This window comes from Salvia hispanica, chromosome 4 (genome assembly GCF_023119035.1).
Source record: "Salvia hispanica cultivar TCC Black 2014 chromosome 4, UniMelb_Shisp_WGS_1.0, whole genome shotgun sequence".
NCBI classification, from domain to species: domain Eukaryota; kingdom Viridiplantae; phylum Streptophyta; class Magnoliopsida; order Lamiales; family Lamiaceae; genus Salvia; species Salvia hispanica.
This window is the reverse complement of record NC_062968.1, coordinates 18809441-18824627: the sequence shown is the minus strand read 5'-3', so window position 1 is coordinate 18824627 and position 15187 is coordinate 18809441. Positions and strand designations below refer to the sequence as shown.

At 37.1% G+C, this 15187-nt stretch overlaps 3 protein-coding genes and 1 long non-coding RNA gene across 5 annotated transcripts; 2 read left to right on the top strand and 2 right to left on the bottom strand.

The window, feature by feature from the left end:
* Positions 1-3141: 3141 nt before the first annotated feature.
* Positions 3142-4806, bottom strand: LOC125217975 (jasmonate-induced oxygenase 2-like). 2 transcript variants are annotated; one of them, XM_048119560.1, is made up of 4 exons: positions 4278-4806; positions 4133-4151; positions 3590-3920; positions 3142-3499 (listed from the first exon to the last, which is right to left on the bottom strand). In XM_048119560.1, the coding sequence occupies exons 1-4, from the start codon at positions 4594-4596 to the stop codon at positions 3245-3247; spliced, it is 924 nt and encodes a 307-aa protein (XP_047975517.1). In that variant the 5' UTR covers positions 4597-4806; the 3' UTR covers positions 3142-3244. The 2 variants fall into 2 exon arrangements, with proteins under 2 accessions (XP_047975517.1, XP_047975516.1); XM_048119559.1 differs by having other exon boundaries at positions 4133-4799.
* Positions 4807-6245: 1439 nt separating this feature from the next.
* On the bottom strand, positions 6246-6708 carry LOC125220557. The gene is made up of 2 exons (XM_048122719.1): positions 6442-6708; positions 6246-6374 (listed from the first exon to the last, which is right to left on the bottom strand). Exons 1-2 carry the CDS (start codon positions 6706-6708, stop codon positions 6246-6248), a joined length of 396 nt encoding a protein of 131 aa, XP_047978676.1.
* Positions 6709-11538: 4830 nt separating this feature from the next.
* LOC125219258 lies at positions 11539-13087 on the top strand. Its single transcript, XR_007176099.1, has 2 exons — positions 11539-12758; positions 12838-13087. It is a non-coding gene; the product is annotated as an uncharacterized LOC125219258 (long non-coding RNA).
* A 1412-nt stretch (positions 13088-14499) lies between these two features.
* On the top strand, positions 14500-15122 carry LOC125220556. The gene is made up of 2 exons (XM_048122718.1): positions 14500-14868; positions 14949-15122. Exons 1-2 carry the CDS (start codon positions 14500-14502, stop codon positions 15120-15122), a joined length of 543 nt encoding a protein of 180 aa, XP_047978675.1.
* Positions 15123-15187: the final 65 nt, after the last annotated feature.

Here is a 15187-nt window from a genome sequence, read left to right as displayed (position 1 = left end):
GAGAATTGACTGCTTGGATCTTCTCCAAGGAGAAAGTGATTTAGAGGCATAATGTCTCTATGTCATAATACCCCATGACATTTTGCCATAAATATAATACTCACGTATATATTTTTATTAATATATAAAGTAATTAACTATTTATGGATGATTCTAATTTAGAGAATTTTAATGTGAAGAAAACTTATAAATTAAAGTGATATCTAATTAATGTAACTACATATTTTTTCATTTTCTCTTTGTATTTTTATTCGTATTTTTTTTAGTATGTATTCTACAATTTTGTACAATCTTTCTCCTTATTTAAATTTTAAGAATTAAAAAATTAAAAATTAAAAACTAAAACTTAAAATCCAAATTAGAAAATTCTTATAATTAAAAATGTGATCAAACTCAATTATTATTAATGGGTAGTGATAAAATGCAAACTTATATATTGTACAAACTCAAAACTCCTCAACATAACTTCAACACAGTGTAAAATTTCAAGATTTTAATATCAACATAGTATCAACACAACATCAATCATTGACTACCATTGAAATTCTGTTAACGTTTTCCTGTTGATGCTTTTGTTTGATCTATTCACATTTTTCAATGATCCAGATCATAATTTTAAGTTTGTACAATATTTAGAGTTTTCATTTGATCACGTTCCTATTATTAATATACTAAGTATCATATATCAAATTATGAGTAATTTATTGCATGATGAATTATGCTAAGACTCTAGCACTACTATATTTTATAAAAAGAGTAAATATAAACTATGAAGCTTTAAAATATTTAATAAATGAGTTAAAAATATATGTGATAATTTTTTGGTAGAGGTTCGCCATAATGTTCCAAAGTCAAGACTTTATAGAATTTAATATTTTGGAAGTAAAGAATTAAATATAAAATTACGAAATTCGTAAACTTAAAACCGTAAATTCAATTAATATTAATAAATCATATACTATCAAATTATCAATTTTTAGTTGCATGATATAAATTGAGCTAATAATGCTATTTTATAAATAAAAGAAAAAATGTTAACTAATGTTTTTAAGATATTAAATACACAAGTTAAGATGATGTGATTATTTCTTTTATCTATGTCTAATTGTAACATTCCAAAAAACTAGACATTTAAAGATATTAAAATTTTGGAACGTAAATATTAAAAAATCAAAATTATGAATTCTTAAAATCAAAATCGTAAACTCATTTAGAACTAATAATTCATATATCAGATATAGATGTGTTGCATGTTATATTGAACTAGTGTTAACCCACGTGCGATGTACGACGGAATATTTTTTCGTTATACAGTTTTAAATTGTTAATTGATTAATTAAAATAACAAATAATATAACTATATAATATTTAAAAATAGAAAATATAGAGTACTATATAATAATAATTCAATAAATATATGCTCCTCAATTCATTTTACACCTAAAGTCATAAAATTAAACATATTTGAAATGGAATCAAAACAAACGCAATTATTTGGACAACGATAAAGAGACTATATCAAGTATTGACACTTTTGAAAAATATATTAACAACCCTTCATATTTCTCTACTAAATATAATGTTAATCACACTTTTAACAAAATAATAAATCGATAACTCATAATATTCAAAACGTCAAAATTATGACCATAAAAAAATTCAAATGATAAACTACATAAAAAATATCACATTAATTGGTTGAAAATAACACTATTATATTAATGAATAATGATAGCCCTTTTGAACATTGGAACGTAATCTTATTTATTGCACTTTTAAACATGGTTTGTTAGAACATGAAACATTTATACAGAGTATTTTTTATGCTACTTTACAATTCTCAATATTGCAAATTTTCTTTTTATAAAAATATACTTAATATAATACTTTACTCAGCATGATCACTTATAGATAAGATAATTAGATTCTCTATATAAAATCAGTTGTATCCCTTAATAATTAAGTGATAAATCCTAATTTCAACAATAGTATTATTAGTAAAGCAAAATTTGGTAGCAGACTATTTTATTTTGTTTGAACAACTAATTATTAGATTAACTCGATTTTAATAGGTTTAATTATCTCATTGCAAAAATATACATATTATCCACCACTTATTAATTTCATCATAAGTGATAAAATATTATTTTTTGTGTGGCACCACTTAATATAATTATAGCGTCAGTGACAATATAAATATACAAAAATAATAAATTGTGTAAAGATGAAGATAAATATTATGCATGTTCAAGTTTAGAATATTAAAATTCATCCATCTCTAAGAATGGTAAGAAATATTAGGATAAAATTCTTGAAATGGAAATTACAATCAAAATTATAAAATAAATCGAACTACAAGATAAATTACATCACGGTTAGTGCTCTCGAATTGACGTATTATCCCCAAAGAACGGCTTCCTCCTAACGTATATAACATCTCAAACCCGCTAGACAACGATGAACTTGATGGAGCTCCAAATATTGAGTAATACAATGTTCTTAAAATATACAATAAAATGTTGAGACTTGAGAGCTTGAGAGAGAATTGAGAATACTTTTGTTAGTGTGTAATTCATCTACAACTCTATGCCCTTTATAGACACAAAATTAGAATATGAAAGATAATGTAATTAAAACATCATAAATTATAAAATTAAGAGAATAGAGGTTACAATTTTTTGTTAAATGCTCGTTATACTATTTAAAGTTAAACACCTAGCATCTACTTCTTGAATTTGATGAATTTTCTCACTTTCTTGTAATTTGTTTTTATCCATTTCATTTTCATCACCTAACAAAGTTCAATAATTGTGATCAATAATAGAAGAGATGAGAAAGAACAGAGAAATTAACCCTTTTGTTGAATGCAACAAGTAACTAATAAACAATCTTGGCCATAGATCATAGATGGTATTTTTCTTCATTTATCACTTTATGGTTAGGTGATTCAATCCCAAGAATTTAATTGCAAAATGTCACAACCTGATAAGTCTATTTTTCATCATGGACCATAATTTCTTCACAAGGGTGAAGGGATATTCATGAATCATGACCAGTTAATGATTGAATCAAGACTTACATTCACCATAAGATTTGAACTTAAGAAACACATTTTCACCATCATTCCACACAGATTTGAACTTAAGAAACACAGAGGAAACTACTAAATTTTATTATGGAAGAACCACTCTTTCCAAGGAAAATACATATAAGCAAACCACCAAATGGAAAGAGAAACTTTATATTAGTTCTTGAAATGGTATATCTGAACATTCTCAACATCAAGCTTCTTGAAATTACTGAGCTTCCTTGTGGCAAAAAACTCCCCCCAACAATAGGCTCTGTACTTTGCAGCATTCCGCGAGCTCAGCAGCTCGTCCAGTGGCTCCACCTTGGTATCATGAGTAGGATTCATGAAATATGGAATCGAAAACCTCTCCCTCTCCGCGTTCACCTTCACCCTATGTTCCACACTCTCATACTTATCATTGCTCCAAACCTGCACCAAAATACACCAACCATAGTCATAATCCAAAGACTCTCTACTATTTCATTCTCCATTATTTCCATGTTGTGGGAGACTATATACCTGTATTATGTCACCAACATTGACAATATACGCATTAGGCGTAGGATGGACAAGAATCCACTCCCCATCACTTTTCCTCTTAACCTGTAACCCTCCAACCTCATCCTGAGCAAGAACCGTGAGTGCCCCGGCATCCTTGTGCCGGCCCACCCCCAGAGCCAGATCAGGAACCGGGCAGGGCGGGTAGTGGTTAAGCCGGATGAAGCTGGTTGTCCCACCCTCGAAGAAGCCCTTAAACCGGTCTCTCTCCAAACCTAAGCTCAATGCTATGAGCTCTAACAACTTGTGCCCCAGTTTTTCCATCTCAGCACCATACTGCTGGCACACCTCCCTGCATCACATCACATCAAAATATCAATGAAAATGGTTCATAATCAGAACTTTTCTTAAAGTCAAAACACAGAACTATATCAATTCATAAACATATTAATATCAGTTGACATCGCATAACATATCAGTTTCTGACACAATATCAGTTTGCTGATTCATGAATATCAATTTCTATTGAAGAACTGCAAACTGATTATACATAAGAGTGCATACTTCATCTGAGGAGGATTGTGAGGAGGCCACTGATTCCACATCTCTCTGTGCTCGTGATCATGCGGTAAGATCATGGGCTCTTGCAGTGTGAAATCGAAGACTTCCTTCCAATCTCTCACGTTTTTTGTGTGCTCGGTGTCATAGTATCCCAGAGGCTTCACCTCGTCTCTCGCTACCTTCTTCTTCTCGTCTTTCTGCATAGCGAAGAATTGCTTTGAAACGAGCTCCATCTTCTCCCTGAGATGCAACGCCACGCCATGGTTGATCACTTGGAAAAACCCCCAGTCCTTGCAGGCCTGGCCGATTTGTGCCACTAGACTCTCGAGGGTGCCCAGGTCAGGCTCCCGTGCGCCTAACGGGGAGAGGTCGATCAACGGGACGTTGTTGGCCTGCACGGATTCCGGTTTAGGCCTGTGCTCCGGGGCCTGGATGAAGGCAGGATCTATCACTTGTAGTTCTCCCATGGTTAGCTACGATGCCGATCAGCCTAATTGGTAAGAGTGGGTTTAAAAGGTAAGAGTTGATGACAAGAATAACGGATGATTTAATGAGATACATTGAACCTAGACAAGATGTGGCCACATATAGTATTTTGTTTTCAAGTTGGATTCTTTTGCTTCAGAATTTACTGCAGGAATTGACTGCTTGGATCTTCTCCAATGAGAGAAAAATGTGGTGGAATTTAGTTTTGAAATACAGGGGAATCTATAGTTTTGCTAGTATAGCAGTATATTCGGAATATGTATTTGTATAAATATAGCTAGGCATTGATGATTGAATATGACTAGTTGTTTCGTGGATAGTAACGTTATAACAACCACAACAATAGTCCAAAATCATTACTACAGTGAAACATAAGAAATTGACACAGATTAGCAACAAGATGCTTTATTTCACCTCGCAACAAAAGGAAAGAAATAGGGATGGTGAGGATCGTTGATATTAAAAATAATAGTAATAATTTAATAATAATAATAATAATAATAATAATAATGTATAGTCTTGATTAAGTACCCGTTACCATATAGAGGTGGACGATTTTAACTTGACAGACGGTTAACCATTAGTAGAACTGAAACCAAAATCGGTGGCTATGGTTCAACCATTTGACATGGTTCTTAAATCGTGGGCACATCTACTTGTTTTGTACCATATGATATTATGATTTCATGATTTCAGATTACACACAGTGCATGTATGCATACGAAGACAATCGAAAATCTAGTTACTAATGAATATTGCGATAAAATATCAAACTATATTACATAAATTAATCATAATTCATAATAGGAAGTCTATGAAAATATAAATTGTGAGGTCATCCACAATGGGGCGGACTATGCGACGGACGATGCATCGTCCGCCACTTTGGCATCGCAGACGATGCGACGGATGATAACACGCGTTTTCGATTTTTTATTTTTTTTTTCAAAAACAAAATTCTATTTAAACACCTCAATTCTCTACCATTTCCCATCTTCCAATTTCACATCTCCTAATTTTTCTTTCTCATCCCTCACTTTCCAGTTTTCTCACTACAAAAATGAATCCCGACGACGACTATTGGAGTACATCGGATGGCAGTAGACGGACCTTGTTCGATTACGTTAACGACGCCGCGGCGGAATGCTTGGCACAAATGGAGCGCGAGTGTTCAGCGGCGGAGCAGGCGGCGGCGCGGGTCCCTCGACCGATTCGACGTCGGACGTATGTCCCCCGCGAGCACGACGTAGCTCACCAACGTCTAGTCGCAGACTATTTTGCGAGCAACCACGGTGAGGCCCGACGATTTTTCACCGCCGTTTTAGAATGCGGCGAGATCTTTTTCTCCGCATTGTCCGGACATTGGAGGGACGTGATGAATACTTCCAGTATCGGGAAGATGGCATCGGCAGACCTGGACTTATGCCGTTGCAGATAGGGATGTCAATGTAGCCCGCAACCCGTGGGCCGGCCCGAATAGCCCGCCAAATTTACAGGGTTAGGGCTGAAAATTTCTAGCCCGATAAAATTACAGCCCGATTAGCCCGTACCCGATTAACCCGCAACCCGTTAGGGTCAGACCCGAAAATCCGATGGGCTGGCCCGAAAACCTGATAAAATTTCTATCGTTCTATTTGTTTGACTTTATTTCTACACTCCTTTGAGCCTCAACAATTCTGGCCCTTAGGTCCGGTTCAATCACCAAGGTGGCAATCCTACTTTCCACCGTCTCCGGTGCTCTCACTACTTCCAGATGCATCTGAGCAAACTCACGTATGAGCTCCTCATTATGTGTGAGGAAGGTGGCCAATTTTCAAGGCATGTACCACTATCGCCAATTCCAAGTCATCTGTTGGGTAGTTTAACTCGTGCGGCTTCAATTGGCGTGATGCATATGCAATCACCTTGTCATTCAGGATCAGCTCGCACCCGAGTCCAATCTTTGATGCATCTATGTACACCACATAACCTATTCCTGGTGCTGGCACGGCTAGGACTGGTGCGGTGGTCAACTTTTCTTTTAACAACTGGAAGCTTGCCTCACACTCCGGTGTCCAATTGACCTTAGCTCCTTTCTTGAGCTGTTGAGTCATTGGTCTTGCTATTTTATAAAATCCCTCAATAAATCTTCGGTAGTATCCTACCAATCCTAAGAAACTTCGAATTTCATTTGGTGTTGTTGGTGACTCCCAACGTCGTACTGCTTCCATCTTTGCAGGGTCCATTCGGATCCCTTCTGTCGTCACTGTGTGTCCAAGGAAGTTCACTTCGTTAAGCCAGAACTCGGATTTGCTAACTTAGCATAGAGCTTCTCAGCTCTTACCGTCTCCAAGGTGGCTCTAAGATGTTCCTCGTGTTCTTTCTCGTTCTTCGAGTAGATAAACACATCATCTATAAAGACTAGGATGAACTTGTCCAAGTATGGGTGGAACACGCGGTTCATCAGGTCCATGAACACAGCCGGAGCATTTGTAAGCCCAAAAGGCATTATAGTGAACTCATAATGGCCATATCTGGTGCGGAACGAAGTCTTCGACGCATCGTCTTGGTCGGAAATTTAGTTGGTGCTAGATATCAAATCAATATTTGAGAATACACCAGCTCCTTAGGGCTAGTCAAACAAGCCATCGATCCTTGGGTAAAGAGTACTTGTCTTTGAACGTTAACTTGGTCAACTCTTGGTAGTCTATACGCATTCTCATCGTTCTGTCCTTCTCACCGGATATTAAGTTCTTCTTACTCCTTAAGCGCCATTTTATATGGTGACTGGAAGGATGTGGCTGACTCAAGCCATTCATTAAACAATTTATTTCTTCTGACTGGTGAAACCATTCCCCATCTTAGATTTTATCGTCAGATATTGAGCTCCCTAATGTTTGCATTAGTCGTAGTTGTAGCCATTAAGCTGGCGGATTGACCTTGTAATCTCTCGCTTAGCTGAGGTTGTCTACTTTAACAGTTTTCAGGATACTTTTGTGCTTACCACGATCCATTTTGTCATGACTTAGCACCAACTTTATTTTACTTATATTTATCCTTGAATACAGGAATAGTAGAGCGGAGGTGTTGGCTTATTTCTCCAAACATTGCTGGCTCCATGCCCATATGTTCGACTGAGCGATTCGTAGTAAGATAATCTAACATGACTTTCCACAATGATCTAGATCTCATGTCTAGGATTAACACAAAACTCTATCGTCATTTCCTTTTTCGACCACTTAAATGGGGTATGGCTTAACATATCTCGGAATACTTCTTCGCATTTTGTTGCTAACGTTTGTCCTTGCTCCACATTGTAGGACTCCATACGTTCTCCCGCGATAACTCTTTTAAGAAAAAAAAAAATTCGATTCTCCCATTTTCGTAGCAGGGATGGTGAGGTTAGTAGTGTCATCACGCGTTTCTTTTCTCGAATGTTTCTCCAACTTGTGGCTCTTCTTGGCCACCTCTCAGACGAATCCCTCTGGTTGATGGAATTTGTTTCGTCAAACATAAACTACTAATGTATTCGCATTTTCTCCATGATTTTCATTTCATAACTATTATTGAGTCTTCGTTTCTTGTGACTCACTTATTTTACTCTTAATAAGCATTTCGATCGGTCAAATAGATGTATATATGGTCTTGTACATCATCAAAAGTCATTTGATCCATGTATATTCCTTAACATTTCTCTTCTTGATGGCTAGTTATCTATCTACATAGCATAATTTTCAATCTTTTACCAGCTTGTCATAAGCCGTATGTAGATGTGAAATATCTAACGTTTTGTGTTGTTGGTTATGCGACGCTTCTAACTGATGTACCATTTTCTGCACGTGTTAATAGAGACTTATTTATCATACGTATCTGAAAGGAATCAAGGCTATGCCTTTCTCGAGAATCTTGTATCAAGAACTCGAAGATTAATCTAACAGTTTTTTTTTTTTTAACTTGGATAGGAAACATAGAAGGAGCATGACTGAGAAATGGAGGGGCTCCACAATATCAAATGGGACAAGAATAACAGCTCTTGTTCAACTCTTATGAATTTTCAACATCAAATCGTGACAATTGATTTTGAAGGAAAATACTAAGTTCCATTGAACTTATCGTATCCATGCAAAGAACTACAAGGTTCAAATGGTTTCAAATAATTAAACCCGCTCAAATTGGCTATACTCTAGGACCTCCGAGGATATTGATGGTTTCAGCAATCGAAGGCCTGAGATGATTAAATCACAGGAGGGTTTAGAAATGTAGACAATTGCCATGAATTAAATTGATTATGGTTCACCAACATATAATCATAAATCATGGAATTACATCAATGGATTCTAGTAGACAGAGTGGTCTTTTTTGGAAAAGTCGACTACCCCGTAAAGGAAAATGCAATATATTAGCCTTAACTTGGTATTTGAGGAAGAAATGGTATTTGTAAACAATGCATGTAGAGGCAGGAGCTAAAAAGTTTCACCTGTCGGGAATGAAATAGTCACAAATTTGGTTGCAAAATAGAGGTGAGCAAAGGATTCCATCGTAATGTATTGATCTTATAAATACAGGGGAGTCCATAGAAGGCAACAACCAGCAAAAATGCTTGAAATTATATGAGTCTTCTGAATTTAGATTTGAAAATAAAATCACCACTTTAAGTTGGAAAAATGTTGACTTATTGCTTATAGCATTGAGTCGATCAAGAAATCACCCCAAATAGGCGGGACACCACTAGTGGAGATGTTCAAAATGAGATTAATGGAGGGCATGGCCGTAAGCAACTAGAATCGAAGGTTTATGACCGGAGCTTATGAGTGTTAACACTTTACATTTAAAGACAATGAAGTGAATTACTATATCAAATATTTGAAGAAAATTATACGACTTTCGCAGGAAGAGGAAAAAATGGTTATTCTTTGCATATCTGAGTCGATCTAAAGTCTACGATGGGTGAGGGCATTTCATTAAGGAGTTCATAGAAAAGTAGAGGAATCAGTAAAATCTGTAGTCTCATCGTTTTTGTTTTCAGTTATATGACACTTATATATTTGTTCTTTCGGAGCTCGGCTTGTATGATCGAGGCGTTAGGAAACCATACGTTCCAAGTAGGATTCTGGTATTACGATATGCTTAGCGAAGGTAATATTTTCATAATGTTCTCGATAAGTCGGGACGGTCATTCTCATGTGTCCTCTCCATCGTGTTTCAAGCGTACTGTAGTATCTTCTAGATGCGTAGCCTCTTTGAAATATGCCTTGTAATTTGGATCGCTTAAATTAGATCGTAGGTACGATATCTTTTCGTGTAAGGTCCCTGTTTCTTTGGATCAGGAAGTACGCTCATTTTGAGTGCAGGTCTGGATATAAAATAGTATTCATTCATTATTATCATTAAAACGTTAAATAAGACACTTTATGTCTTCAAATGAAGTAGTTTCGTATCTGCATCGATCGTTACCGTCTAAGAATAGATGGGTTATTCATAAGTATAGGTTCGTTCTTATGCATTTGGAATTGTTCCAAATACAACATCCGTAACTAATAATACTTTAGCATTTGTCTCAAAGACATCCGTATGCTTAACATTTTAAACTTGAAATTCCATGGTTCGTAGGAAAAATGGAATTTACATGCTTTTCCTTGAAAACCTTGAATATTAATAATCTTATCAATCTTGAAATAAACATAAGAGCAATAATTCAACTCGAGACGATAGTTTCAAAGGCGAATGGGTACATAGTCAAAAGAGAATCAGAGTATCGGGACTAAAATCATAAGTTTCTAGAACATAGTTCTACTGCAGCGGAAGAGTCCAAGACAAAATAGTATGTATGAAGACATACTACTTTGGGCTACCTAACTACTTATTAATGATCATTTTCAAACACCTTCGCCTCCTCGTACACGTTCAACCTGCACATTTAGAAAAGAAACATGCAGGGCTGAGTATTTGATATACTTAGTGGGCACATAGCCGAAACATAATTTTCGTAAAAGTTTTGTCAGCCAATTGAGTGAACACGAGGTTTTAACTTAAAAGGCCCGAGTCACTAAAATTCTTTTCATTTCATAAAATTGATTGCGCAATCACATAACATAGATACCATATCTGAAACGTATGTGAACCGGGAATGTGGCCACATTCCACGACGGTCACTGGACCGGCCAACTTAAAAGCTAGCTCACGATCCCCATATGTGTACACTAGTCCGAGTAGGCTTTACTTCCCTACTGGGACCCGAATTCGATTAAATATAATTGGCATAGCCAAGCAGATAGGTAATCTATAAAACATAAAATGGCATGACAAAATATGAATAGCATAATTTTCACTTAATCATGCTAAAAGGCAAGTTCACATTTTGAAAGAAATGCCCACATCAAAAGCTTAATTCCATAGTCGAAAATTCCTTGACTTGATCTTAAACGACGTGCGGGGACGTCCCTTTAGAAATAAGGTAATACTTTAATTAGACTTTAAGAAGTCAAATAAACTTAAACATGAATGCATCCTAAGTGCGTGGTCATTTTATTCTTCTTCTTAGTCTTCCAGAAAAGTTCTAGAAATCTTGAAACATTAATTAAATCGGGAGATTTAATTTATTATAGAAGCTTAAGACATTATTCATTTAACCTTGAGAGTATTACTTTCCATGTATCTTGTTCGAAATTAAATTATCATCTCGGGATTTAATTAGCGAACCATCACATAAAAATTTGACCGAGCAACTTAGGAGGACTCATGATTTAATTAGGCACAATAGACCCAACTCCTACTTTATTTTAATTAGTGGCCCAAGTTCCATAATTAATTCTATTAGCAGGCAGCCCACTTCTCTATTTAATTTCTTAGTCCATACTTTTAATTAAAGAGGCCCATCAAAACAAAGTAGAATTGGCCCAACACTAATACTCCTAACTCCATTGGTCCTTCTCTCAATTCCCAACTCACACAAAATCCCCAAATTGAAGAAATAATCCCTAGATCGTCTCTCTCTCATTCTCGGTTCTCGGCGTCAGATCGGAGATCCGATGTCGCAGCGTATCTCCTCGCCGTCCTCGACAAGAGCTGCAGGCGCGCCACCGTCTCGTCGCCGTCGCCGGCGCCGGCATCTCTCTCGTCCACACTAGCCTTGGCAGCCGGCATCCAGCGGCTGTCCCGCCGTCGCAGTCCAGCCGAGCAGCGGTGCTCCTCCAGGAGACTCGCCGTCGCGGTTGCTGCAGTGACCGCACCGCCTGTCGCCGTTTACTACTCCTCCGATGAGAAACTCGAGTCCGTCGATGTATAGAGATGAGTTCTCCTAACTTCCTTCTCGCATTTTCGCCAGAAACAGTTGCTCTTTACAGCTTGATTTTATTGAAGAACATGAGTCTTATTCGTGTGTGGATTTTTGGTGATTTATGGATCAATTCCTTTAATTGGATGTTTTCAATCAAAAGCTACTGTAATTTGTGAACTATTTGAAGTTCTAAACATGAAAGGATATAAGAACTGAAGTTGTTGAGCTATGGCTACAACTACTGATTTTATCATTTGATTACTGGGCATTTTGTTTGGAAAGAAAATTATTAGAATAAAAGGTGCTATTGTTCTATCAATTTATTTCTAGTATGCTGTGTACATGAAGTGTTGATTTTCTAAACATGTTTGATAAGAAATTGTGGTGAAAGGGTTTACTTTGATGCTTCCTCTGTTGTTAAAAGAAAATCACAGCAACTTCTCCACCAAGCTTCACCCTCTCACTTGGTTTCTCTTTGGGATTAATTGGAAGTGGTGAAGGAAAAAAGTGTGAAACTGAAATGAGATATATGTGTTCATATATATTGGAATCTGGTTGGGGATGTGGTCAAAACTGAAAATCTGCAGCCTCTTGTCTTTTGTTGAGGAGTTGATGGCTGTTATTTGTAGTACATGGTGTGTTCTCGTGGTATTAAAAGAGGCTGATCTCCTCTTTTGTTTTTCTCACTGCAGCAAGATCTCTTTGATGATCTCCATCCTACTTTTGTTTAATTTGTTTTGTTTTTAGTCTGGAGTAAAAGCACTCTTGCATTTATACACTTTGTCTGATTATTGTAGGTACATAAGAGAGAGACGGCTCATGGGAAGAGAGTGTAGGGGCTGACTTGCCCTTTTTAGGGAGGCTCTAGCTGCATTATAGCTAAAACAAGTTTGTTCCCTTTCTCTTACAAGAAGTTCCTTTATTTCTCTTGTACATATGCATTAAATATCTTGTTTGCACACTGCAGGCCTTGGAAAAAGGATTGGGCTGCCGAGCGGGCCTTCCGAGGCATGGGCCTGCCCCTGGCCCATCGGGCTGCTTCTTCAAAACATCAGGCCAAAGACTCTTGGGCTCGAAAGAGAGGCCCAACATTCACATATTTGTATTCTTAAATTCTCTCTCATCAACTTGTGCGTAATTTATTTTGTAACTAGAGAGTAGCTTGATATGTATTTGAACATTCTAAATCAGAAATGTAACCCCATATTATTTATTGACGTTTATTGGATTTACTACATATATGCATAATTGTTTTAGTCCGATCGACACTCTTCAATTTAGCAACCAAGCAAAGTCATCGACTAATATTTCTGATTCGAAAGTAATTAGAAGAAACGAACGTTTCTCTGGTTCGACATTAAACGTTAAGAAAAGGTTAAGAAAAGGTTAATAAAAGAGCGGGTATTACAAGAGGAGTGGAATTTAGAAGAGGAAGTGCACGCATATTCTCAGTTTCAGGATTGAGGGCTATGGAACATGAGATATTATCTGTTTTAATCAGGTGTGTATAAATCACACTTTTAATTTTACATATTTTATGTGATTGATTGCTATGTGTTAGAGTGGAGTGAATATTTGGATTATATGATATGAATTTGATATAGTTGTGTTATTTGGAATTATTTTGTGAAATGTGATATGAATATGTGATTGGTGCAATGAATATGTGAGTGGTGCAATTAATATGTTTTTATATGGCATTAGAATATCTTGAATCGTTGGATTAAAGAGGATATGTGACAGTCTTGCCCTGGGTTCTACGGGTCAAAGAAAATATGCAAAGAGGGGCCTTCGTGGAAAGGTCAAAATGCAAAGAGGGGCCTTCGTGGAAAGGTCAAACAATGAAAAGGGACCTTCGGGTCGTATACAATGGAAATCCCGGGCAGATACCAGGCTTGATCTGTCACAGAATAATAAAAAGAACGGAGAGGCATATGCATATGAATATTAAATTGTTTATGATATTTATTATTTCTGGTGATATATTTTGGTGAAAGAATGTGTTTGATATTTGTATGTGGAATTAAAGGTAGGTTTATATACACTGAGTTGTGGCTCATATAAACCACTATTATTTTTCAGGATTAAGATATTAGTGAAATTATTTGTTGACATGGGTCCTAGGAACTCCACATGTTAGCATGGTCGGCGGCTGACACATTTTGGCAACCTTCTCCTCCTCATCATTTTTGCATGTAGATAAATGTATAGTATGTAGAGTGGTGAGAGGGTCACACTACTGTTCAGAATGTTTTGAAATATGTACCTGATAAATGTTGGTTTTTAAAATTATATAATATGTGTGTTTTATTTACTTGACGCGTGGATCATTTATTTAATATTTAAAATTTATTTATAGTAAGTGCATATGTCATAAGGGTTGAGGTGTGACACAACTGGTCGCGATTGTCTGAAGAATTTTTGTAGGGGAGTTGTGGAGGCTTTTGGCGACACATATTTGCGATGCCCGACTGCTGATGATTGTCAGGACTTGTTGAGGATGCACGAGACGGTGCATGACTTCCCTGGAATGCTAGGGAGCATCGACTGTATGCACTGGTAGTGAAAGAATTGCCCGACGGCATGGAGAGGCCAATTTACTAGTGGCTACAAGGGTAGTCACCCGACGATGATCCTTGAAGCAGTCGCTGATCACCGCCTCTGGATCTGGCATGCATACTTCGGTGTAGCCGGGTCGAACAACGACATCAAAGTCCTCAACTCGTCCACCCTCTTCGCCGATCAATGCATGGGTCGCAGCCCGGCCATCGAGTTCACTGCCAACGGCCGCAGATATCATATGGGGTACTACTTGGCCGATGGCATATACCCAAGGTGGCCTGTTTTTATGAAGACGATCAGCTGCCCAATGGGTGACAGGAGAATCTTGTTTGCGGCAAAGCAGGAGTATGCGCGGAAGGATGTGGAGCGGGCTTTTGGTGTGCTCCAATCGCGGTGGGCAATAGTGAAAGGTCCGGCGCGTTTCTGGTTCAAGGAAGTCATCGCGATGTCATGTATGCGTGCATCATCATGCATAACATGGTAGTCGAACAAGAAGCTGGATATATCACCGATTAGGTCGATGATGAAGCCGGATCTAGCTCCAGCATGGCGACCCCGCCTGTCGCTCGAGGATTACCGATGGGCTTCGGTGAGGTTCTAGAGAGACAGACCTCAATGCGCAGCCAACAAGACCTTGTGGCGCTCATGAACGACATGATTGAAGAAGTTTGGAAGCTTTTCGGCTATTGAAGATTTGTAGTTTTTTTATTTCGTAATGTAAAATTTGAACTTTCAATGGAATGAAGTTGTTTTCT